The sequence below is a fragment of the Mesoplodon densirostris genome, chromosome 5 (assembly GCF_025265405.1).
Source record: "Mesoplodon densirostris isolate mMesDen1 chromosome 5, mMesDen1 primary haplotype, whole genome shotgun sequence".
Taxonomy (NCBI): domain Eukaryota; kingdom Metazoa; phylum Chordata; class Mammalia; order Artiodactyla; family Ziphiidae; genus Mesoplodon; species Mesoplodon densirostris.
The window spans coordinates 78,560,996-78,588,717 of NC_082665.1; the positions used below are offsets into that span (position 1 = coordinate 78,560,996).

Consider the following 27,722-nt stretch of genomic DNA (forward strand, 5'->3'; position numbering starts at 1 on the left):
ATAGAAAGTTTAAACTCACCAGCTTTTTCTGAATAACTTACCAGGTGCTTTGACAGTCGGCTCCCAAGATCCCTCATCCCAAGAGTGAGCTGTGTCCTGTACTCAAATCTTTTCCCAAATTCAATGTTGAGAAGGTCAGCCAGGTCATTGGAATTGGTGACTCCATCCAGAGCAACTGTGATGAGGGCATTCAGGCCTAGCCAACACAGTTGACAATTCTCCAGGTGAGGGAAGTTTGGTTACTTTAATCTTTTTTGCATATGTATCTAAGTTGTTATTCCAGGAAACCAGTTGCAAGAGGAACACTCATTTTACTGTCCACTTCCCCCAACCACACACTGTAAAACTGTCAAGTGACAAGACCATCATCAGAGAACAAAAGGAATTCCATTTTTCAAAACAAAGTAAATTGGAGAATAATTTATATAATAAATTATCACAGATCCTTGAGTTCTCTGATGATATGAAGTAAGATAGTGAGTTTAAGAGAGTCCACAGAGAAAAGGGAACCCTCCTACATTGTTGGTTGGAATGTACATTGATGCAGCCACTATGGAAAACAGTATGGAGGTTCTTCAAAAAACTAAAAATAGAGCTACCATATGATCCAACAATCCCACTCCTGGGCATATATCTGGAGAAAACTCTAATTCAAAAAGATACATGCACCCCAATGTTCATAGCAGCACAATAGCCAAGACATGGAAGCAACGTAAATGTCCATCAACAGATGAATGACATAAAGAAGATGTGGTATATATACATACAATGGAATATTATTCAGCCATAAAAAAGAATGAAATAATGCCATTTATAGCAACATGGATGGACCTAGAGATTATCATAGTAAGTGAAGTCAGAAAGAGAAAGACAAATACCATATGATATCACTTATATGTGGAATCTAAAATATGATACAAATGAACTTATTTACAAAACAGAAACAGACTCACAGACATAGAAAACAAATTTATGGTTACCAAAGGGGAAAGGGGGTGGGGGAGGGATAAATTAGGGGTTTGGGATTAACAGATAAAAACTTCTGTATATAAAATAGATAAACATTAAGGTCCTACTGTATAGCACAGGGAATTATATCCAATATCCTGTAATAAACCATTATGGAAAAGAATCTGAAAAAGAATATATCTATATATCTGTATCTATATATATCTAAATCACTTTGCTGTACACCAGAGACTAACACATTTTAAATCAACTATACTTCTATAATAATAATAATAATAATAATAATAATAATAATAATAATAATGAAGAGTCCATAGAGCATGCTAAAGCACAGAGGAATTCATATGTCAAGAAAGGAAGTATTCTAAAGTTTTGTCACTTGAAGGGGGGATCCTTGAAGCAGCAGCACTGCCTTCACCCGGAAGCTTATCAGAAGTACAGAATCTCAGGCCCCACCTTAGACCCACAGAATCAGAATCTGTATTTTAATAAAATCCCCAGGTGATTCATATGCACATTAAAGTTTGAGAAGCATAGCTCTAAATGACAATCCAGTTGGAATTATAGATAAAAGAGACAGTAAAGGACCTCTTGTCAGGCAATCAGGAACAAATGTCATATAACTAACCAGAGCTGTGGCTCATAGGCTTGGAAGTTTATAGAATACTTCAAATAAAGCTTTTAGAGACTAACAAAAGTTTGACTTATTTTGCAAAGTAAGGACATTAAATGATGATAGTAATAAACCTGGCAATCATTAGGGTGGAGGTAACCATGGCAACAACTGTGCTCTCATTTATTAATAATTACTATGTGCCTGGAAGTTGCCTCAGTGCTTTACATGCATTATCTTATTTGTAAGATACAAGCACAACATTATAGGTAAGTGCGATTACAGCTCTATTTTACAAACAAGCAAAGGTTTACCCCAGACAGCCTGACTCCAATGCCTACACTCAGAGTACATTTTAATAACAAAAATGAACTAAGGACATAATAATAAAGAGCAGTCCTAAAGTTGAATAAATTTAGTTTTATGAAAACATGACTATATTGGCATAACTTTTCTCATTTTATTAGGGATAGGTGAAGAATTCTTTGGATGGGACTTAAAAATCAATGGCCCAGAATAGATAAAGAATGTTCAAGGACTTGGCAGAGTTAAGAGTGCCTTCTTATATGATAGAAGTATGACTGAGAGGAAGAGGAGAATGAAGAGAACGCAGCTTCAGGGACACAGTGGGGAGGCTCAAGTTCTAAGAGATGCAGTGTGGTTGCTGAAGCGGAATAAAGGAAGAATCACCAAAGAGTAAGGTGACCAACTTGTCCTGGTTTGCCTGAACTTTCCTGGTTTTAGTGCTGACAGTCTCTGGCTTGTCTCAAGCAAACAAAGACAGCTTGTCACTCTTCCAAGAGTGAGAAGGATGGGGAGAAGAGCGATGAGGGCTGGGAGAGGCAATGAGGAATGCTGAGTTCATCAGCTGGAGTTTAATGATGAAAAGAAGGCATGCCAGTGGGTCTATCTATAAGGGAAAAAGATCTCACATCTGATTTTTCTTATAGGTTCCAGGAAATGTAAAAGTTTAATAAGAGTTATGAGAACCATGGGATTGTTTATTTGCAGAAAATATGCATATAACTATAATTTGTAATGCTTTTCTCAGGATGGAGGACTTGATCCTTTCAGACTCATCCAGTACATGGGTCATATGATCTTAAAAAGTGTCTTCAATTCCTAAAAAATGAATTAAGAAAGAAAAGATTTCAAAAATTGGGAGAATAAAGAATCACTGAGAAGATTCTAGAGTACTGGATTTTTTTAAATGAAGAAACTGATTCATACCCCAATCCACATGGATTAAAGTGATATCCGTCACTGAGGATACTTTTCTCCTGGTCTCCTCTTGTTCCACAGTGATGGCACAGTTTACATGTATAGATTCTGGGCCTCAAGTTAGGGAGGATCTCCTGGGTTAACAGGTCATAGGGCCCAGCATCAACTGAAATTGTCTATATTTAGATAAGGGAAGCCAGAGCCAGAGGTGCTCTTTGTTCCTATTGAGAGACATTGGACACTTTCCAAAGAACATTATGGCCCACACCCCTTTATCTTTCCCATTCAAAGCTTGTAGCTAGTGTGAGTCCTCCAACTTTTGCCTCTTTTTCAAAGTTGTTTTGGCTATTTTGGCTTCTTTGCATTTCCACATACATTTTGAACCAGCTTTTCTAGATTAACAAGTATCCTGCTATGATTTTGACTGCAATTTAATTGAATCTATAGATTTGTTTGGAGAGAATTGAAATTTAATGATATTGCGTCTTTTTATCATTGTTTAGTAATTTTCAGTAAACAAACAAGTATATTTTGTTAAATGTATACCTCGGTATTTCACGTTGTGTGTACATTGTAAATGGCTTTTTAAATTTTGTTTTCCAGTTTTTCATTTGCATTTGGAAATATAATTGATTTTTGAATATTGAAAAAAGATTCTAAATTTCTGAGGATATTCAAAATCTAGCTTCTGAAGTTGAAACTCATTTACTAGTTTTTCCTTGGGAGTTGGAAGAAAGAAGATTGGTCTTAGAAATCTGGGTGTTCCAAGAGAAACTTCCTGGAGAAAACTCTGATGCTGTCTGCAAGAGAAACATCTTTCCCCCACAAAAGAAAAGCTGAAATTGAAAAAACCCTACTCTAGGGTCCTGTTCTCAGTCTTCATTTATATCTCCACCTCAGATCAGGAAAAAAAGCCAAGACTTGACAGAATAAAGGGAAGCAGATTTAGTAAATAAAATAAAAATTCTTACTCTTCAGTTGTGAATTCAGTGAATTCAGCAATTTGTGTAAGATGGAGGAAAGAGAACCAGACAGAAAAGACAAAATCTAATCAGCCTCTAATAGTTAACCTGGGAGACAGATGTCTTAGGCTAAATTCCCTAGAAGCAGAGCCTGAGATAGCAATTTGGACACATACAATTTATTGAGGAAGCACTCTGAAAGAAGGGGACAAACGTAAGCAGGGTAGGGCTGGGGAAGGATCTGAGCAAGACAGTGTTTCAGCTAACATCTAGCGTCATCCTGATCCCTTGGGAACTCTGGAGCATGAGTTACACTACGCAACTGGTGCCATTTTGAGGCAAAGGTCCCAGTCCCTGTACTCTACCTGCTGCCCAGGGGTGGGATGGGGAGTAACATTCCAGGTAAGGTGGCTCCCACTGGCAAAGGGCAGTTCCTCAGAGAAAGGGGAACCTGTGGGTAATGTGTTAGCAGTTGGAGGATGGGGGAAGCTGTCTGTAAAGGGGTCTGGGTGGAGTACCAGTTACATCCACTTATAAAAAATTATTTCTATTTTCAGTCAAACCGGAACATGTGAATGCATTTTTCTTCCACAGATCCATATTTTAGTATGAACTGACAATGAGTCAGAATGGACATTGGTTTCTAAAGCCGAAATCCTGGTGCCAGAGCTTTACAAACTCATAAACACCATAGTTGGTCCATCTGTTATCTGAAGGAAGGAACTGATTATCAAGTCCCGAAACATGAGTAAACTTGTCCAACACTGCTTGTAACTCTGGAAACTTTAAGAGTGTTAGAAGAAAATAATCCAACTCTCCCATTCCTTAATCAAGGAGAAATATACATGGTTCACTTCTACTGACACTAAAGACATAGCAATATTAGATAATGCGGGGCAAGGGAGACAGGAACATCCTCCAGGAAAGCTTAGGAAGAAGAAATAAAGTAATATGAGAGAAAGGATAGGACACTGTATTCAGTGCTGTTTCATATGGGGAGAAGAAAAAGTAGGGGCTAAAATGCTGTGAGAGCTCATTTGCTCTGCCAAGTGCATCCAGAGTGGAGAGGCTGGCAAATTCAGTGATATTTGAGCGTCTGGAAATGTAAGAGTTAGAATTGAGTTTTGAGATTATAAAGTTCATCAACACTCCTTTCCCAGTCCTCCCCATGCTTGGTACCTTCTTTTCTAAGTTCATCAGATTTTTGTTCAAGTTTTTCAACATCATCATCCAATCCATCTGAAAATAAGAGAACCACCTAGGAAAGTATTCAAAAAAGAAAAATGAGTAAAAAGGAAGTCATTGCACCAAAGACAAATAAATAAAATAAAACCAAGTTACCTTTCCCCGAGCAGCTGATTTATTCTGAAATGCACCCCACAGAGAACTCAAGAGGTTTACGTTGAGAAGAGATGGTCTTTTAACTGTTACATTCTTCAAGCTGTCCAGTATGTTTTCACTGTAGATCTCAAACTTGGGGGAATATTTTTCCATGGCATTGGTCACTTGAAAAGCCACACTAACCTGAGTCTCTGTGCCCACCTCACAGCTTACCCCACTGAGGGACCCGATGGCACGTAAGATGTCTTGAAGGTAAGTTTCCATCCAAGACTGACCTTCAAGCAAAGTCTGCCCATTCTGCTGAGTTGAGATGTCAAATCCCACCACAATGTCCACAAAGCAATCTAGGATTCAAGGGAAAAGCATATCTTATTAGACTAACAAATAGCTTTATTCGACTTGGATGTCATGTCTGAATCACGGGACTTGGAATTCTTCTTTCTGTCCCAGTTATAAAGTTGGAAAAAAAGAAAGAACATGAGTGAATAATGGAAGAGGCTCAGAATCACTCTTTCACAACCTGTTAAAGTGTTATTTTTTTAGCATCTATAAAATCTAGATGATTCTATAATGAAGTTCTGAAAGATTTCATTGTGTCCATTGAAAAAGCTATATAGTCACTTAAATAGTTGAAATATGTTGTGGAAATATTAACAGTCTAAAATAGGAAATCCATATCATGCCATTATAACTGAGGTCATTCAACAAATATTAAATTATAATTATAAGGGAAATATAAAAACATTTGAGTAGAGAAAGTAATTTAGAAATAATAAATCACAAAAGACTCCTAAAGGAATGATTTTGATGATTTATCTTTCTGAAAAGAATCTTTGATTCCTCTTTTTGTCTCCTAACATCCACTCAGAAAAGAAAAAGTAGAAAGAAAAATAGAGACTCAGTGAGACCCTTTGAGATCTTGCTTGGTTGAAGTCCTTCAAGTGAAGAAACTGGGTACCAAATTACCCATATTCAATCGTGTCAAAGATGGCTTTGTGCTCAGAGCTCAGCCACTCAGGAAGCCAAAGCCAACTGCTATTTTGGAGTTTAAGAAATACTTAGAGAAGCATTGCGTTTAAAGTGCTTTGCTCTCATCCTTATTAACTCTAGAGACATTTAAGCACTGGAGAAACTGCAAGGGCTTGAAATTTTAAGCTGAGCCTCCTAACAGGAAGATAATGAGAAGGGTAAAATCCTATGACATATACACTCTTTTTTCAAGAACTTTTAGGTTGACTAGAAACTTCAAACTTCTCCAGCAAGTTCCACACACACACAGCTTGCTTGGTAAAATAAGGCATAGGGATGTTTATTTTTAATTTGCATTATTTAGAGAAGCAGTTTTTCAGATATTTGTTGTGTAGACCAATGCCCGCCTTCCAGACACACTGGTCAGTTGGGCATTTGCAAGTCTTTGAAACCAAAATATCAGTTTCAGTTCTTAAAACAAGGGACAGGAACTTGATTCACTTTTAATGATAAAAGAGTTGGGTGAGGGAGAAGAAACCTTATTTGATAATCAATTTTCACCACGACATCTGAGGTAAATCAAAGTCACCAAAACATCTGAAAGGTGAGTTTCCTTAGTTTACTGTACTTAATTGGAAAATGTCTTCTCCAATACTCAGAAAGTGAGATAAAAAGAAAGAAACTAGTCAGAAGGAAGCACTCGAATATGTCCTTTCCAAACTTCCTCTTAAATCTATATCCTTTCATTTCTATTTTGAGATTGAAAGTTTCACTCTTGGATGAACATTGTTTTAATACCTGAACAGAAAACCATTCATTCACCAAAACACATTACTGCCTTCAAGGAAAACAGTCTCTTGTGAAAAAACAAACATTGACAAATATGCCAAAATGTCATTGAGTGTTCCTGAAAACTGTCCCCTTTAAAAATAAAGCATTTTAACTTTTTGTCTAGATTACTGAGATTATAAACTCTAGTAAACAAGTTCCTGGTGTTTATTTAACTAATTCAAATTGACAAATAAGTCCATGATAATGTGATTAAAGGAACGGAATTTGGGGAACAAGTCCAGAAGTGGCAGTCATATGTCTACAATTACATACAGTTAGAGGGAGTGGGCCATGCAAGTCATGGAATGGCCTTGCAGACTCTGCAGGACATCTGCCCTCAAATCAAGAGGCCTTTGAAGAGGCAGGGATGATTTTGGAAGTGGGCTAGGAAAAAGGCTAAAAGTGGATTTCCAAAGAGAAATAATGAAGGATTGTAGTATCAATAGAATAGCAGGAGTGGGAATCAAAAGGGGGTAATAAATGCAAGGGAAATTAAGAAGGTAATCCATGGGACTGGCTACAGAGGGTGATAAACACAAGTAAACTAGTACTCTGAGAATTTGCCAAATAGCAGTGTGAAACCCTGGACTGGGGAGGCAGAGTTAAGTTTTAGTCTTATACAGGTCACTTCTGCGTTACTACCAAGTAACTTCTGCCAAATCTCTTAACCTCTCCGGGCATTAATTTTCTTGTCTATAAAAATAAGAAGATTATATATTTCAAAATAAAAATACAAAAGAACAGAAAAAAATAGGATTGAACTAGACAGTAATGGTCTCCTGCTAAACCCCAAAGCTGATTTTAATTATCTGACTTATAAAGAAAGTCCTTAATTGGAGTTAATGATGGCAGATTTTTAGTATTAAGAAATACTGTCAAACAAATGAACATATTTATGAAACAGACTCACAGACACAGAAAACAAACTTATGGTTACCAAAGGGGGAAGGGGATGGGGGAGGGATAAATTGGATTAGCAGATACAAACTACTATATATAAAGTAGATAAACAACAAGGACCTACTGTACAGCACAGGGAACTATATTCAATGTCCTGTAATAAACCATAATGGAAAAGAATACGAAAAAGAATATATATATATATATATGTATGTATGACTGAATCACTTTGCTGTATAGCAGAAATGAACACAACATTGTAAAGCAACTACACTTCAATAAAATTTTTAAGAAAATAAAGAAATACTGTCAAGATGGTAAGGTATATTTTTAAGATTAGAAGACAGATTTTTGAGATTTTTCCCCTTTTCTCAAAAGTTTTTGAGCAAAGGGCAAAGTCAGGCTGTTGACTGTTATTAGCTGGGATAAGAGAAAAATTTCTTTGGAGATTTGAAAGAAGGGGATATCTTAGATGAAACAAAGAGAACGAACGATCTAGAAAATATAGTTAGGTCAAGACCTAGTTTATATACCTCCCAGATTGCTTCTGCCTTCCCCCTCCCTCGGCCCCGGCCGCACACACACCCAGGAGTTGGACATTTGTCCACTGGAGAGCCTCGGCAGCCGCCATCACTGGGTCTCCCACACTATGGGGGGTGGGCAGGCTTTGACAAGGCCTCCATCATCATTCTCACTGCTGTAGTTTCTCAATGACTCTGGTGCCCACGTCCAACCCAGCTGAACTCACGGGAGCTCTGGCCCCTTCCACTACTTCAGCACAGATACAACTCACTGCTGACCCCGTATCTGGTTTTCCAAAGGGCTGGATAGCACGATGCAGTAGGGTGGGAGAGTAAGTCTCCATGGGGTGAACTCTGACCAGCGAGAGGCAGTAGATAGGAAGGAACCGGCAGATAACTGGCCTTTATTCCCCCTGATAGGCTGGTCTGTGCAGTGGTTCTGAGGCTTCCCTGGGTGATGTTCTGCAGGACCAACGTACCAGTGATGCTTTCTCAAAAGCTGTAGCTAGCTTGGCGATGTACATCTTGTATGTACTTTTCTCTTTCCTGTATCACTTCCCTCCACTCACTCTTGCTTCCCTGGGACTGTACTCCCACTGGAGTATTAGCACATAAACTGTGCTTTAAGCTCTGCTTTCTAGAGAATGCCATTAAGACAGGAATATAAAGAGATTCTTGTCAAGAAAATTTGGAAATGGCCATCTATTTTTTCCTTATATTTCCCACATTCCCTGAGTCAATTCCTGAGGGGGTGTCTACTTCATCTTCATCAGACTGGCCTTTTGCTGAATCTCCTTTTTGACTCATTTTCCATGATGATGCAAAAGATGAGAGGTACTCTCGATTCTTTTGCTACCCAGTCACGGCTCCACACCAGAAAAGGCAGCAAGTCCATATCCTGAAAACTGCCTGGGGTCTCCTTTGGGTGGTCAGAATAGGCAGACTCCAAGAAAAATCAGGAGAATAAGCATGAATGAAGATAAGAAAACAGGCTTTGGAGTTTAGTTGTTTAGGGGAATTTGATGCATGTTGAGGCATTAAATTGGAATATGGTTCTGAAATGTTGCTAAACTATTAAAGTTCCTGAACCAAGAAACTCTTGGTACATTGTCCTTCTGTGAACTAAACTACCCCATCACTCCATGTACCTGTGTTAACGAGATCACTTCAAGATAGCCTCTGTAATATGCTGTGAGAGTTACCAAGACATGCTGAACATTTATACACACTTCCCATGCATTCCTCACATGTCCTTATGAAACACAATAAGTAGAAATGCTTCTAATTCTCATTTTGCAGAAGGGGAAGCTGTGACTTAGAGAAGCTGGCCCGAGGTCTCATAGTTATTATGGTGGATCTCGCACATGGGAATCAGATCCAGGCCTGTCTGGTGCTCCTACGCAGAATGACCTTATTTCACCACCTCCAGGGTGTCGAGTGATGCCAGATTGTGTTAGATTGTGTTAGAATGTTAGTGTTAGATTGTGTTAGATTGTGCTGTCGGAAGTGACAGCTTAGCAGCGAGTGGCTTCCTTAGGGAGCAGCAGCTTTTGAGATATAAACCCATGATGTCTTAATAAGTTTCATCTATTAATTGTTGAAGCTCATCACTTATAATGTAAGCATCAGATAACCTAGACAGCAATTATATCAAGAGAACTGGCAGCTTATTTAACAACCCACAAATGGGTTGGAATCAGACAGACCTAGGTTTCAAAATTTGCTTACTTTGTTGCCTCCCGTATGATCTGGGTCAGGTTACCAATATTCCTTACAGCCCCAGTTTCTCATTTATAAATTGGAATGAAATCAAACCACAGAGGGTTTGGAAGTTTAATGAGATAATGCATTTAAAACACTTTAAAATGCTTGACCCTACACAGATGCACAAAAAAATACTGATTCTTCCCTCATATCTCCATGCAGCTGACCATCCTGCCCCATAACTTGAATCCTAAGTACAATCAGAGAAACAGAGATGATTTAACTGCACAAATGAGAAAAGTAAGAAAGGCGAGTGACCTCTCCAAAGTGGTGCATATTTTAATAAGAAGCAAAGCTGGATGTTCAAGCTCTGAACCTGGTTTGCTTTGAGACACACCAAGCTACTGTCTGATTTCCTTGATTTGGGGGTTTATCATTTAAGAGGAGCTAGTATTCTCTGCTATGTTTGCACAGGCTTTTGAAGCTTTATCAGCTTTATCAGTCTAGCCTCATTAGTCCTCAGCCCAGGCTTGGCTACAAAGGCCTCGTGCATTCTTGTTTGCTACAGTAATCACTTCAAGTTTATCTTTATAGGGTACTTTCCTTATTTGTTTGTTTGTTTATTTATTTATTCATTCATTCGTACATTCATGACTGCTGTTTTGACTTTCCACATGGTTTTCTTTCACCCACTCTAGGACAGACTAGATGGTCCCGGGATCATATTCTGCCTAATAATTGGAAATGGGTATTTCATGTGAAAAAGGAAAGTCATGTGGAAGGTTTGGCTGAGGTCACCAGGCACATTCCAAAGTATGGGGGGATTGTAGAGTGAGATTTACAAAGGCAATCATTCCTCACCAATGACAGGACTCTTAACCTTTGGCTCACACACTGGGTCTTATAAAAGGTTTGAGCTTGGAGTTTAGAGGAGCACTTTTGGAGAGGATGGTTGGTGTGCCCTGAGGTCTCTCCCCACAAACACACACACACACAAGGAGAGGAGGTAACGTCCTCTTTAAGCCAAGAGAGAGGAGATTTGAGAGGTAACTTGGAGATGACACAGCCTAGAAATTCTAAAGAATGAGACACAATGGCACGCTGCTCTCTGCAAAGGAGAGGCACCCACACCAGGGGGCTGGAACTTCCAGTATTTACTGGGGAAATTGACATGTAATTGTTTCCCATGGAGGTGATATGGCTGCATGTAAGAAAGAGCTGTGTTGGGCTCCTCTGATCTCCCATCCAAGAAGGCCACCTGGAGGGGCAAAGAGCTGGCAGCAGATAAAGCTGGAGGCATCACTAGATGCCCGGAGGCTGAGAAAGGCATAAGGGAACAGCTGGAATTGAGAGATGCTCACCGTCCTCAAGGGAGCTATGGTGGAGAGACAGTGATGCTCTGACAAATGTGCTTTGGTGGGGGTGGAGGGGGTGGGGGGCAGGAGGGGAAGTCTTTGAAACATTCATAAATGGGCCCAGCTTTAGACATGGGCTACTGAGAAAATGAAGTCCTGAAAAGTGCCATCAAGTAGGAACTTTCCTGAATCTCTTTGGCTCCTCTCCCTTCCCCAACCCATTCTGGAGAGGCCAGAAACTATGGTCAGTAAGAAGAGGGCAGGGCCTGGGAGAAGGGGGCAGAAGTGGGAGGTGGGGAACAATGGATAAAATGCCAACCGTGTGTAGTTGCTTCTGTCATGGTGAGTGGCTGTGGCAGGGAAAGCACAGTAACCTTCACGGAGCATGAGGTTTGAATAGTTCCACGGGGATGGACATATTCATCACCAAGAAGAGGTTCACTTATTTCCTGAAAGTGACTGAGGGCAAGGGAAGAGCTGACCCCCATGAATAAACTGAATGGGTCAACGGTAGAAAAAAGTGAAGTGACTTTATAATGGCATACCAGGTGTCATGCTTATTCAAAGTAACGTTACATATGCATTTTCTCATTTCATCTTCACAGTGATCTTCTGAACTAGGTGTTCTGTCATTCACATTTTACAGAGGAGAAAAATTTAAACTTAGAAAAGTTAAGTTTAAAAAATTTTTGTCCAAGAAAAAATGGCCATGGAGTGGGGATTTGCAGCCCAGTTAACTGTCCATTTCCAGAGCTGCCTCTTAGCAACCGTGTAGCCTTCCTCTCCCAAGTGGAAGTCCAGGGTTAGTTATAATCCACAGGTAGTTATACAGAATCACAGCTAACCCCATCAGAACTTTTATAAAAATAGAAAAAGTTATTTATCCTTGAAAACCTTTCTTTCCATCTATTGGAAAATTGTCAAAATGTGCTAATTTTTAAGAAGAGATTTACCAACTTCTGCAGTGAAGTTTCATAACAAAGCTCTAAACCACTACGGATGTTCCCTCCCTACCTGTGGCAGCACTTGGCAGCCCCGTTGCCAGGCAACCCAAGTCTGTCAAATAGTTCATTTCTTTGGGACACATTCCTCAGTCTCTGAAACCAGCCAGAGTGTAAACAATGGCCTTCTCCTCACACCTTCGGAAGCTGAGGCGTTCCCATTCACAGAGGGGGCATGTACTCCCAGGAGAAGGGGAGAGAAAAGGACAGTCTCTCCAATATCCTGTTTCTTAATCCACAAGTCACAAAAACTACTTGACAACTGTGAAAAGTTTGAAATCCAGAGGCACAAAGCTACATTTTCCCACCAGCCCCAGGGAAGGAACAAACACGAAGGACACTTTCAATACTCACTGCTCTCACTCCGCGAGGTACAGATGTTGCGAACGATCCTCTTCTTGATCTTTTTCAGTTCGTCAAAGTTGTGAACTGTCAGTTTTTTATCAGCGGTCCCAGTGATCTGAACGAGCTGCTGGTCATCCACATCCCCGATGCCCACGGAGTAAATGCTGATCCCTTTGTGTCTCAGCTCTTCGGCGGCCTGAGCCACTTCGTCTTGGGACTGGCCATCTGTGAGGACCAGCAGCACCTGCGGGGTACCTGTGTTGATCCGGCTGCCCATGTCTGGCTGGAAGTAGTGCCCTACCTGCCGGAGAGCAGAGCCAATGTACGTGTATCCAAAGATCTGCTGGATGTTTTCAATCTGAAAGGAGATCTCCTTTTTGCCGATGAAAGTTCCCAGTGGAAACTCCGGCTGGTAGGTGTGGCTGAACTGGGCAGCTCCTATACGCACTCTGTTGACACTGACATCGAAGTCTTGAACGACAGATGCCAAGAATTTCTTCATCTTCTTGAAGTCATCTGGATGAATGCTATTCGAACCATCCATGAGGAACACAAGGTCTACTTTTTCAATTTCACAATCTACAAAGTACACAGCAACAAAATCAGATTTTTATTCTTTCTCTAACCCAGCAGAAGTCAAACATTTCCAGCTACAGAGAAATGCTATTTCTGAAGGTGGTTTCTTAGCTTAAGCCACCCTGTGGTCCCATTAATTGGAGAGGAAACAAAAACAAACAATTGGTCATAAAGGCAGCATGAGGCATATACAATTCCCACGTCCTTTTAGGCTTCTCTTGGCTTTTCCGTTTGGTCTCACACCGAGATATCAGAGAAATGGGTGTGGTGCCACAGAAATATTGCTCTCACCTGCAATCTAGCTTTAACACTTCCAGCAAGCTCAGTGACAGTAGCAGCATAGCAAGAAAAAACACACCTCCATTTAGGGATGCAAACAAGAGACAGATGGTCTGTATTATTGGCTTGGCCTTGCTGGCCATTTGAGCCAATAAGTGCTTTTCTAGTTTCTTAGGGCAAATTGAGCTTTGAGAATCATGACTTCCAACCTATATCTAGTCAGTTTGTTTCTTAATCAGCCCACTTTCTGGTATATACAGGCAAAAATGTCTACTTGAGAAAAATGTTTTTGAACAACGCACTATGGCTTAGAGATGCTTCCCTTGTCTTAACACAGCAAATTAACAACAAGAATGTGAAAGGCCATTGCCAGTGAATGAGTTATGCTTGGCATGAGCTCATGTGTGTTCCTTAGCCTTCTGGAAAGCATTATCATTTCCTTGAATTCCCCAGAGAGCTCACCATTGAACTAACTTTATTAATTCTCATTTTAATCTCAGAAAATGTTAAAAGTGTCTGAGATTCCTGTAGCTGAGATAAGCAAGGAAGAGATAAAATATAGGGTAAACAGATCCTTCAGGAATTGGTTAGTTCATTAAATTCCTTTGTTTCAGTGCCCAAGATAAAACTTTCAGTATAAAAATTCAATTTCAACTTCTACAGTTCACTTGAAAGGGGTAGATTGATTTTTAGATATTGGCCAACAGAAAGTAAGAGATTCATCCCAGTTTTCAGTGAGATCCAGATGCATTTTGTTAGTTTTGTGAAAGAAAAAGACAGTAGCTGCATTCTCAGGAGGCAAGGCATATGAAAAACAGGAAAGTTAAATAAGATTTAAAAGGAGCTGCACCAAGATACTGAAATCCTTGATTAATATTAATTCTTCTAATAAAAAATACTTGGTATTTTTGGTAAAACACATCCTAATAGAAATACTAAGGAATTTTAATAAACCACAATCTCCCTTTGAAACAAAAGTGTAAAGTGGCAGCTGAATGAATGAATGCATACATACATACAGCAATGCAATTTCCAGCTGCCGGAATAGAAACACAGCATCCAGGGCAAAAGAAGTCCTGCTCACAATCTTCTCTGGAAACATCTGAGGCTAAAACCGAGGGCTTAACATTGGGCTCCATATTGCAAATGAATCTGTGCCATAACAGAAACGGGTGAAGGCACAGGGGACTTCCAGAATGTAGGAGAGAGGACTTCAAGCAGTGGTCGCTGGTTCTTAGGAAGAGAGGGATTTGATTTCTTGTGTAAAGAACAGGAAGGAGGGCTTCCCTGGTGGCGCAGTGGTTGAGAGTCCGCCTGCCGATGCAGGGGACACGGGTTCGTGCCCCGATCCCGGAGGATCCCACATGCCGCGGAGCGGCTGGGCCCGCGAGCCATGGCCGCGGAGCCTGTGCGTCCGGAGCCTGTGCTCCGCAACGGGAGAGGCCACAGCAGTGAGAGGCCCGCGTACAGCAAAAAAAAAAAAAAAAAAAAAAAAAAGAACAGGAAGGAGAACTAGCGGGTGAAAGAGGCATGTAAACACATCTGTGTTCCAATAAATAAAGCCTGTTCGAAATGGCGAATTTTCCATCGTTGGAAGAGTTTAGGCAGAAGTGAGTGGGAGTGTTGTGGAAGGCCAAATGAAACATCCTTGAGGTCTTTCCAACCTGAGATTCCACAGTGTGGGAACTTCTGCAGAACCCTCAGTTCCCCTTCTCTTTGGTTTCTCCCTTATTTGGACCTCTGCTGATAATTAAAAACGTAATGGATGAATCTTACCTACTTTTGAAGAGTTACACACACTGGCGGACACATCTGAAAATATCCCCTTCAGGCCTCCAAAAGTTTCCACAAAGAAGTACTTGTCACTCGATCCTGCCATGGCCAACAGCTCCACGGGGTTGGCACCAGCGATCCCCACGGCCAGGACAAGGATGCCCTTGTCCCGCAAGGCCTTGGCTGTGGCATTGAGCTTATCGGCATCATGGGATTCCCCATCAGTGATTACGATGAGGACCTGGGGGACCCCCTTGTGCAGGCGGCTGCCCCGGGCTTCAGTGAACATGTGGTCTGAGAAGCTCAGGGCCTTGGCGGTGTAAGTGTTGCCCCCCATGGGTTGGTCATTTTGGAGTCCGAGATCACATCCCATTTTGTGTCAAATTTATCCAGATAAAACAGCACCTCTGGGTCATCCGCATACTTCAGAGCCCCAAACCGGACATGATTCTTGCTCACATCAGCTTTTTTCACCAAGTCAATCATGAAGTCCTTCATGATATTATACTCATCATGGTCAATGCTGCCAGAGTTGTCAATTACAAACACGACGTCTAAAACTTCAATGCGTTTGCATTCTGAAGGCAGAGGAGAAAGGAAAACTGGATGAGATTAGCTTGCACATCATGCAGGACTCCCCTCCCCTACCTGTTTTTTAAATGCCAGTGTCTCCTCTCCATAGGATCAAGCTGTACATTGGAATGTCCGCCCCCTGGACAACAGACACAACACACATGCATTTGTGCTGCCAGTACATAGTAATGCTCATTTAGGTGGCTTTTAGGACAAGGCAGATGTGACGTGAAGCCTACTGCAGGGGGTGGGAAGGGGGTGGGAAGGTGGGTCACAGGATCATCAGGGACAAACATGTCAAGTGCTTTTGGACCAAAAAAACAAAATTCAAAATTATGAGGAAATTTTCCTGTGTAAGTGGTACCTTCAACACGTGCTTTCATTTACACTAATTTGTTTATTTTTTTTAAGCCACAAGGATCATGAGATTTTATTCTTAAAATGAACCCTGGGGAAATGACCAGATGAAAATGAATTTGGCAACACTATATTTTTTCATGATTAACTTTTCAAGGTTACATTTTCTCCCTTTTTGACTTTCTTAAGACATTGTCTGTTTTCGCGATTGGGCCTCATCATAAAAATAAACCCATTTCATACCTGGCCCAACCAAGTGGTCCTAGCATGACTTCTTGTTAACTTTTTTTTTTTTTTTTTTTTTTTTTTTTTGCGGTATGCGGGCCTCTCACTGTTGTGGCCTCCCCCGTTGCGGAGCACAGGCTCCGGACGCGCAGGCTCCGGACGCGCAGGCTCAGCGGCCATGGCTCACGGGCCCAGCCGCTCCGCGGCATATGGGATCCTCCCAGACCGGGGCACGAACCCGTATCCCCTGCATCGGCAGGCGGACTCTCAACCACTTGCGCCACCAGGGAGGCCCCGACTTCTTGTTAACTTTTTAAATGTAGGGTCAATGCCATGGAAAAGTAAAGCAGGAAAGACCCAATTAGTCCATGTGTGTATCACATTCTAACTCAAAGTACAGAGTTCCAAACTCCAACTCACTCATTCTGGAGAAGTGGAATTTTAAGATGGTGAACGATTTAGTCTCTATGTAGCACCATCCCTCTACAGGCCTTAGGAAAGTGTGTTCCAAATGTTAACTCATCCATTCTGGAGAAATGGAACTGTGAGAAGATTCCCACCACCCCCTCTGAGGCTCACCACATTCCCTTCCTTGACAGCCACTTTATTGCTCCGTGGTAGGGCTGTTGCAAATCCGAAAGCCAATGCACTTCACGCCCCTAACTAGAGGCCGTGTGTACAGAGCCATAACCAAATTCTCCAGAAAGTCTGGGTCCACACAAGAAGAAACTATGTCCCTCTGGCCTTCGGCTGCCCAGGGGACCTGCTTGGATTACCCAGGGAGCTGGGGAGTAGACTGCTCAGTGCTGGCACCCTTCAAAAAGGTCAGATTTGTTCTGGGTGGAGCTACCAGGACATGAAATCCAGGTGTATTCCTCTTGCCACAAAACACAGACAGCAGTCACCAAGACTTCTAGTGGGAGTTGACCAGAACTGATATTTGAACAACAGAACAATGTCCCTCTTTTCCTTCAAAATTCCATTAAGATCCATCTCCTTCATAGAGGTTTTTCAGAATGCCTCTGTCATCAAGTCCCATGGGTCGCAATAAAAATCAGCCCCTTATTTCTAAGTTTTATCACTTCCCTTACTCTGCAGTCTCCTAGGAACACGTTGGTGACTACCCTATTTATTTCCTTGGAAGCATCCATTGCTCAAGTTCCTATATTATATTCCTCCTTTATAGGATTTAATAAATATTAACATGTTTTTACAAAGATTATCTCATTTTATGTAAGTATTGATTTTTAAAAATTGTAAAATGAGCAAACATGTATAGTGGATGTTAGGTCAAAGGGGAGACACCTTGCCCAGGAGGTTATACCCCTCTATCGCCTGTCTCGGTGGACCACACGTAGCCCCCAAACTCAGATTATACAAGGCTGGGCCCCTGCCTTAAGGTGGAACCGACTCTGTGATGTAATTCATGCTCCAGTGCTCCCCATGGGATGAGGCTGAAGCCAGACTCCAGCTGAGACCACCTCCTTGCTTAACTCTTACCCATGCCCTGTCCTGCCCTCCTTACTTCTCTTCTGAAAACACCTCCTCAATAAATCAAAAAGTCTACAAATAATGAATGCTGGAGAGGTGTGGAGAAAAGGGAACCCTCCTACATTGTTGGTGGCAATGTAAATTGGTGAAGCCACTATGGAGAACAGTATGGAGATTCCTTAAAAAACTAAAAATAGAGCTACTGTATGATGCTGCAATCCCACTCCTGAGCATAAATCCAGAGGTAACCATAATTTGAAAACATACATGCATCCCAATGTTCAGAGCAGCACTGTTTACAATAGCTGAGGCAAGGAACAACCTAAATGTCCATATATATTATGGAATATTACTCAGCCATAAAAAGAATGAAATAATACCATTTGCAGCAACATGCATGGGCCTAGAGATGATCATACTAAGTGAAGTAAGCCAGATAGAGAAAGACAAATATAATATGATATCACTTATACTGTGGAATCTAAAAAGAAAAAGATACAAATGAACTTATTTACAAAACAAACTCAGAGACAGAAAACAGACTTACGGTCGCTAAAGGGGAGGAGGGGGGAAGGGGTAAATTAGGAGGTTGGGATTAACATATACACACTACTATATATAAAATAGATAACCAACAAGGACCTATGGTATAGAACAGGGAATTATACTCAATATTTTATAATAACTTATATGGGAAAAGAAACTGAAAAAGAACATATATATATATGTATGTATAACTGAGTCACTTTGCTGTACACCTGAGACTAACACGACATTGTAAATCAACTATACTTCAATAAAATTTTTAAAAAATGAAAAGCAATAGATAAATAAATAAATAAATCACTTCCACAAGAACCCCTGACTCAGCTTCTGCTTCTAGGGAACCAGACCTAAAATCCAGTATGATACTATTTTCCTTAAATGGAGGATTCATCACCCTAGTGTTTTGTCTACAAAAGGGAAAGAATCTAGGTGGATCAGAATTGTTCCTTACTGTCTAATTTAACAGTTCTGTTGAGGAAACTTTCATTTCTATAAGCAAGTCAAAAGCCACTAGGATACAATGTTCAAATAGTAGTCTGCTTAGTTCAAGAAACAATGACTAACATGTATGTGTGGCATTTGGATAATCCCCCTATAGTGAATATGCCCACGCCTACCTTCAAGGGGGCTGCATATTCCAAAAACAAGGTCGTCTTCAATGTGCTGCAGAATGTCAAAATTCTCAACATAAAAAACCATCTCTGGCCTCCCACTGATCTCCTCAAGCTGGGTGACATTGGAGCCAAACACCCCCACGGAGTAGATAATTATGCCTTCTTGCCGAAGTGCCACTGCTGGGTCCTTGACTACGTCCTGAGCCTCACCGTCCGTGATGAGGATGAGGAACTTCCTGACGTTGGGCCGGGCCCCCTTGGCAGGGCTGAAGTACTGAGACACGAAGGTCAGGGCGCTACCGGTCAAGGTATTTTCTCCAATGTGAGCCATTCGGTCTATTGCATCTGAAATTTCCCCCTGGGACATATATCTGTTGAGCTGAAACTCCTCCTTATTGATGTCACTGAATTGGACTACACCGATTTGCACCCTATCTCCCCCAATCTGAGATTTGTTCACCAGGTTTTTCATAAATGTTTTCATTTTGATGAAGTTTTCAAGTCCTATACTGCCAGAACTGTCCACCAGAAATATGATGTCGGCCTTCATCTCTTTGCAGGCTACACAAGAGAAAGAAGATGGGTTATTCAAGTTGGCTTCATGTAGAAAGATTAAGAGTGAACAGGTAAACCCAAAACACAAATAATTCTATATGTAAGTTAAGCATGTACTTGGTAAGGGCTGTTATCAGGTAAATAATGCATTGAAGGCAATGAGAGGGAGCCTATTCTCTTTGTTATTTAGTAATTTGCTTTAATATGTAACTCAGGGTTTCTCAACCTCAGCACTACTGACATTGTGGGCTGGAAAATTTGTATTGTGGAGGGCCATCCATGTACTGTAGGATACTGTAGGATGTTTAGCAGTAGCCCTGCCCTCTACCTGTTAGATGCCAGTAGTGCTGCCCCAAATATGACCACCAAAAATGTCTCTGGACATTGCCAACTATTCCCTAAGGGGGCAAAATCAACCCTGGTTGAAAACTACTGATACACGTTTTACCAAAAAGCAACTTAAATAAACCTGTAGTACTACTTAAAATCAGAAATCATTTGATCATATTACACAGGCAGTGTCTAATCATAGATCTATCCTCACAGGGATTTGTGGGGAGAAGCTAATTAATACTTATTAGTAGCTAATTAATTAGCACTCCCCTAGTTATCACCACCAAAATTGTCTCTAGACATTACCAACCATCCCCTGAGGGGGAAAAATCACCCCTAGTTGAAAATTACTTATCTAGCTCTAGATTTCAGACAAATTTTATTAAAAAGCAACTGAAATAAACCTGAAATATTCTTCTTATGCTTCAGATAATAATAATTAGAGCAACACTATAATGGGCCCTTCATTTTGTCCTGGATAATAAACAGCTCCACGAGTCAATGAATCTCAGCTTGGTCACTTATGCTGTTTCTGCACACCTGCAACATCAAACACTGCAGAAAGCAGATGCAAATTGTTATGTATAGGATGGATAAACAAAAAGGTCCTAATGTACAGCACAGGAAAGTATATTCAATATCCTGTGATAAACTATAATGGAAAAGAATATGAAAAAGAATGTGTATATATGTATAACTGTACAGCAGAAGTTAACACAGCATTGTAAATCAACTATATTTCAAGTAAAAAAATAAAAAAAATAAAATACTGCAGGAAAGCAATTTGGGAGCTGAAGTCCAAAGGCAAGGAGTCCTACCTTCTTTGGCACAGATTTCTTGAACAACCTGGTTTCTTATGTCTTTCAAGGCATCAAAGTCATGCACATAGTACACCCGCTTCTCCTTGCCTGCGATTTCTCGCAGCTGTGTCTCGTTAGCCTCCTTGACCCCGATGGCATAGACGTGGATGAGCTCCTCTCTTAGTCTGTTTGCGGGCCCCAAGATGCTGTCCTGGGACACACTGTTGGTCAGGAGAACAAGGTGGCATGGCACTCTGTTTTCCCGCTGCCTCTTTGCTTTCTGCAGCAGCCCCAGGGTGAAGTTCAAGGCTGCGCCTGTGTTTGTGTTCCCGCCCAGCTGCCTGATGTTCTCGATGGCCTTTCGCACATCATGCTTGTTGGTGTATTTATTGATCTCAAATTCCAAGTCCCAGCGGTCAGCATACTGGACAGCCCCAACTCGCACCTTCTGGGGAGCGATGTTGAACATCCCTACAACCTCCGACAGGAAGGTCTTCATTTCCTGGAAGTCCGTGGCCTGGGTGCTCCCAGAGCCATCGATGAGCAGATAGATGTCTGCTTCCTCAGTGTCCACACAACCTAAAATGCAACACGAAAACTGAGTGTGGCGCTGGGGCAAGTGGGACAGAGACACAGGGGCAGGTGGGAGGAAGGGCAAACACCAGCCTCATCAGACAGAAAAATGGGAAACAGTTTCTCCGTGTTAAGACCCAAATGAATTGTCTGTGACAGTTTGAGATGATTTGTATCAAGAATCAGAGTCAATCTGGATGTAGTAGAAGATTAGAAAGAAAACATGTAGATGCTTTTTACAAGTCACTTCTCTTAGCAGGGAGTAACTGCTTAGCAAAATGTTAAGTGGTGATTTGCGTGCTAGAGAAGGTAGCATTTACCTGGACATGGTGGACAAAGTGCTGTCTTTCTTGAAATCTTGAACAAAGTATTTACTTAACACAACCAGGGGTCTTGTCAGTGGCCTTATTTATGTCAGGCAGTGACCCTTCTGCAGTCGACATGCTCTAAATATTTGTTGAAGGATGCAGATATATATGCGTATTGCATGCACACACAAAATTTATGAAAAATACATATGTATGTATGAAATATATGAAATACATTGCTCTCTGTCTCTCTCTAAACTCACTGATACTAGAATAGTACCTCCCAATAAATTCATTACTCTGTCCTCAATCCAAATCATGATTCCTGTTTATTCTCTAAATTGGAATTTGAGGCTGAGGGAAGAAGAGGAGGGAGAGAAAAGTACTCACACACAAAAAAAGAAAGGAAAGAGCAAGGAAACATGAGAGGCAAAGGTGAGAAAGGAAAAAGTGCAGAGGAGGAAATAAAAAAGGAAGGTATTCTGGAGTGTTGAGAAGTAACAAAGAATCCAAGTAAAGTGGTGCAAAAGAGCAAATAAAAAAAGAAATCCCTTCTTCCCATTCCAACACCTCAATAGCTTTTATTCTCCCCCAATTTACGTTTCCTATTATCAAGTTAAATTAAGAAGTCAGGAACCCACTCTCCCTCCCTACATCATGCCCGCCAAGCCCTTTTGTAGACAGAACACCTGCAAGACAAGAAAAAAGCAAAACGAATAATCCTTCTCTCAGCAAAAGGTTTTACCAGATTTGAGGGTTTCAGTCCTTCCGGAAATGACAGAGACTGTGTGTGTGATCTGGTTCCGCAGTTTCTTTAGAAACGTCTGGTTGTGGGCAGCCAGGTCGGAGAAGGTTTTCAGTTTGGAGACGTACTGCTCGGCAGGGTGAGATGCGATCTTCTCCAGCTGGGCGTCGCTGGCCCCCTCTATGCCCATGGTGAAGATGGTCACCCCCTGGCGCCGGAGGTTCACAGCAGCCCTGGTAACGTTGTCCTCAGACAGGCTGTGGGTCACCAGCACAGCTATCTGTGGCACCCCCTGATTCTTCCGACTGCCGTGCTGCACGCTGAAGACCTCCTTCCTGATCTTTCTCAAGGCAGCTCCAGTGTAGGCCTTCCCGGCCTGGGGAGAGAGGCTCTGTATATCCTGGAGAATCTCTGACTTGTTTATGCCACTGCTCAGTGGATTAATCACCTTTGTCTCATTGCTATAGGCCACAAGGCCAACCCTCATGCAGTTTTCCTTGATGTCCAGAGCAGATACACTTTCTTCCAGGAATTCTTTAAGATAGTCAAAGTCCTCCCAGCTGCCGTTGATGGACATATCCAACAGGAACACAACGTCTGCCACAGAAGCGCCTTGGCAAACTGTGGGCAAGGAATGAACAGGCAGAGTTTCAATTCAGCATCTCTGCTCAGCATTAAAAGACATGGAGAACTCAACCAGAACTTAGTTATGCCCTTAAAGATGGAAGGAGGTGTACAAAATGATTATGAAGCTGAGATCAGAGGGTCCTGGGTTCAAAGGTGGGAGCTTAGCTAGCCTTCCAGCTCCAATTTTCACATCTGTAAAATGTAGGTAACCATAATATTGATCTCATAGAGTTGTTATGGGGATTAACTGAGATCATGTGTTTAGCATGGGGCCTGGCACATAAAAGTCACTCAGTGAACAGAAGCTACTGCTATTGTATTAAAATCACTAATAAAATCAGCATTTATAGTCCACATTCTTAAAGAATGATAATGGAATAGCAATTGACATTCCAATATTTTATTTGGGAAAGATGCTAGTAATAGGATTCCCATATTTTCATAGATTGCTACAAGAAAAGCAGCGTTCTCCAGTATCAATAGACAGTTATATATGTCATCTCACTCAAACTGACTTAACCAGACATAATGTGAGTTTCTTACATCACTTGTCTGGACTTGTACACTTTGAGCAAATTATTTTTTATTGGCTCTCTCCTGCCCCTCTCTTGAATGATGTTCATAAACTCTTGGCCATTCTTGCTAATAGGAGAGTACAAGGGGACAGACCAGGACAGCAGGTTGGAGTTGGAGCAGAACATGGGGAAGCTAATTTAGAACAGAGCCGCAGGAAGGGGCAGCGCGGGACTGAAACCACACAGGCGTGGCTCTGACTCCAGACTGCAGCCTCATCCAGGACCAGATCACATCATCTCTAAGAGGGCCCGCAAGTTCCTCTCTGTGGAACAGAGGTTTTGGACTTCCTGAAGTTGTTTCAAGCTCTAACATCCTGTGATGACATTATATGGCTTCTGGAGTCAAGGATTTTTTTAGGAGCAAATTGACCTTTTAAATGAACCAGGAATAAAACTACATAGCAACTGAAGCCCAGGAAGAAAGCTCAGGCAGCTGGGTAGCAGGGTGGAGGCAGCCTGTGAATGACGAGCAATAAGTGAAACATGGAAAACCAAGGCTCACCGAGTTCACTGGATTTTAAAAGGCCACAATCATTCCAGAATGATTTATGCAGAATTTAACATCTGAAAATGCAGCCCAGCTTTTGGGGAAGGGGATGTTCATAGAGTCTCCATCTTCTCCTCTTGTTGATCTTCCAAAAGCATTTTATCATCATCGCTACACACGCACCCTGAACCCACCTTCCACAAGAATGTCATTGACTGCTCCTTCCTTGTACTGAGCCGCATCCTTGAGAATCTGCGTCATGTTTTGGGAGAACGTGCTGAGGTCTCGGACCGTCCGGAGGCTGTAGTGGAACGGGCCTGTGGCCATGGCCTTCAGGGTCTCCTCGGACGCCCCCTGCATCCCCACAGAGATGATCCTCACCCCGTCGTTGCGCAGCACCTTGGAGGCCTCTTCCACTGCATCCTCAGACTCGGCCGAAGCCAGGACCACCAGGATTGGGGGAAACTGTCTCCTGTCCCTCCTGTTTGAGAAGTAGGTTGTGTGCACCTCCTGGAGAGTGTTCCCAATCCGCAGGGAGCCACCCAGGAACCTGACGTTCTTCTTGAGGTGGTTCAACATGGGGCCTCTGCTCTTGAAGGTGCTGAGCTGGAATTCTCTGTGGAGCCCATCGCTGTACTGGGCCAGGCCCACACGGTACTTGTCGGCCTCTATGGGGAGGCTGGTGATCATTTTGTTGATGAATGTCTTTACAAATGGGAATGATTTAATTCCCAGGTGGTCAGAGCTGTCCACCAGAAACACCACATCGGCATACTCAGGGCCTACAAACCCACAGACAAACACAAACAAAGCAAACTTCAAAAATTTACTACCAAGTTTAATGCCAACCATATGGGAAAAACATTACTTCCCCCTTTTGCTTGTATTTGTAATATCTTTCCAATGCGCTGAAAATAATACACATTCTCTCAAGAAAAATATTGTTTCTTGGGCTGATTCTTTATACACTCTCTTGTTTGAACTGATCATGAAATTAAGCATCACTTTTGCAAGGAATTAAGTAGAAATAGGTAAATATAAAGAAGTAAAAAATCATGGGTTTTTATGTGTTTAGTGGATAATTTCCCCGTGTCTTTTTTTTCTTTCAGAATTTGACCTCAATTTATATCAACACGATAAACATTTTCATTGAGAATCTAATCAAATTTGTTTGAATGGAGAAATCTAAAAAATAGCCTTTCATTGTGATTTCCACTTAAGCAATGCAACAAGTGATCTGATTAACTTATAAATATATTAGTTTTGTATTCAAAGTGTCATATTGGTGAAGTTTAAAAAGAATCCTAAAAATCATAAATATGAGATTGCATTAATCTATCTTAAAGTTATTTACAATATTTTTTGATGAGTGCACATTATAATTGGTAAATTTATTCTCACAAATGTAAAATGTGATAGAAACATTAACATTAACATTCCTACCTTAAGCTAGGAATAGGATTATACTTTTAATTTCTATTAAGAATATAATTTTTATAGAGGAATACAATACTTTGCTGAGGTTTTAAGGCTTCATTCGATGCCAGATTCAATGCTAGGTATGTAAAATTATATTTTTATGTGATAGAGAGTTATTTGGTTCAAGCACAAAATATCATTCGCTCATGGTCTGTCTGCTGGTTTGAATTCAGAGCTCTTACCACTGTTCTGTAAGCTCCATTTCTGGTCCAGGGAAGGGAGGGAAATATTTGTGTGTGTCTGGATGGTGTATGTTTAAGAAAATACAGTGTAATTGAACACGCAATGTGAGTCCTGACTTTGTTATCAGCTAATTCTTCCAGCTCTGTCAAGCCATTCAGTATACTTGGGCCTCAGCTTCCTCATATTTAAAATGAGTAGATTCAACTAGAAAATATCTAAGGTCTCTCCTCACTCTGAGTTTCTGATTATCTGAAATAGTCACAAGATAAATTCTAATCAAATTAAAAGAACTTTAATCTTTTCCTGTCTACAACTGCGAGGAAATCACCTTTGGCACCCCAGCATGTTACTTCAGTCTCTTTGGAGCAGTCTGATCAAGGCATAGTGGATAAAATCATTCTTTCTTTTCTTCTAAACAACCTGATTTCAACCAGTTTGAGATTGCTTTGATGATCATATAGCCAGCAGAATCTCAGGGGAAAAACTAATTGAGGGGGATCAACATCTTCCTCCAAGAGAAGGCTGGAACCCCTCTGAGGACTGTCAGGTGAGTACTGCCTAGGATGGCTTGACTTGTGACCAAAAGTGACCTTTCTATTCATGGACAAATCCCCACATTTTGTATGGAGAAAAGAAATGTAGCCACTGGCACAGGAGGCATATTTAGGTTCTAACCAGGCCCATCACTATATCGGAACCACAGAACAACTGGGGAAAAAGCACTGTCTTTCTTTAAAAAGCTTAATAATAGGCCTAGTGAGACATCAAAGGAAGATGTTTGCAGGGCAAAGTCTAATCTGTCTCTCCAGAAAACTTGCTTCCAAGGTCAGAGTCCTTGAGAAAACTGTAAAAGCCAATCTAGGTGGCCCTGCACATGAAGTGACCAGTATAAGAACTGATTATTTAGGAGGTGGTAGAGGCTGTGAAGGCTTGGCCAGTATTTTGACTTGAAGTCCACTGGACATAGATTGCTGACAGTGGATGGCTCTGGAGCTCTCTCTTCAAGGTAAAAGCACTTTCTTTACAATACTCAGACACTCAGTTTAAATTGGAGCAAAATCTGGATGCTTAACCAAGACAAATGTTTCAGCACAAACAAATTAGGAAGAGACATTTCAAATTTTCCAAGCCTGAACCTAATGTTAAAAGAGAATTTTCATGCAACCTCCCAGACCTAGAAGGAGTTGAAACTGAGGACAAGAAAATAGCTCTTATATCCTCCTATTGTGAACAAGGAATAAGATCCAAAAACAAATGATCTTCAAAGGAACACAGGGTGGCATCAAAAGAAACTGAGCTGCCACTCCCACCCTTACCATCATCAAAATCAAAACAAAGCAAAACAAAACTCTTAACTTTTAAGCAAGTCAAACTCATATATTATTTTCCATAATGAAAATTAAGAAAATAATTCTTTTCATTTTTTTCCTTACCAGAATGTTGGTTGACAGAAACATGGGAACAAATTATCATAAGGAGCAAAGTGAGCAGCATTTTCATATTATAACCTGAAAAATCACCAACTTGAAATCTGAAAAGGCAAAAATATAAACATCTAAAATTGTTGTGTATATTACTTGGAAATCAAGACTCAAACACATATGAGCACACAAAATTATATAATAAATTGGGTGAAGACAAGGAATTTCTGAGGTTCCCTGACCTTCAGCTCTGTGAAGTGCCTTGGAGAAAAATGAACCGTCAACACTTACAGTATCACAAAAGCTTCTCCTGGTCCCCAGACCCTGTAGAAACATGAGATTTTAGATTGTCAATGGAAGCAGCCAGATGCATTCTAATTCCACCAATATTATGTGTTCCTACTAATCAATTTTCCTATAGCCTCATGTCACCCTCTGTCCACTCATTGCCAAGACAATTCAGAGTTCAC

At 41.1% G+C, this 27,722-nt stretch overlaps 1 protein-coding gene across 1 annotated transcript in view; it reads right to left on the reverse strand.

The window, feature by feature from the left end:
- Positions 1 to 27,325, reverse strand: part of COL6A6 (collagen type VI alpha 6 chain) — a 107,394-nt gene extending 80,069 nt beyond the window's left edge. The window contains 11 exon segments of the mRNA XM_060098820.1: positions 42 to 196; positions 4,945 to 5,023; positions 5,107 to 5,450; positions 12,742 to 13,311; positions 15,364 to 15,717; positions 15,720 to 15,938; positions 19,170 to 19,727; positions 20,873 to 21,433; positions 22,481 to 23,101; positions 24,364 to 24,951; positions 27,265 to 27,325. Of these exon segments, the coding sequence (XP_059954803.1) occupies positions 42 to 196; positions 4,945 to 5,023; positions 5,107 to 5,450; positions 12,742 to 13,311; positions 15,364 to 15,717; positions 15,720 to 15,938; positions 19,170 to 19,727; positions 20,873 to 21,433; positions 22,481 to 23,101; positions 24,364 to 24,951; positions 27,265 to 27,325 (4,110 nt within the window).
- Positions 27,326 to 27,722: the final 397 nt, after the last annotated feature.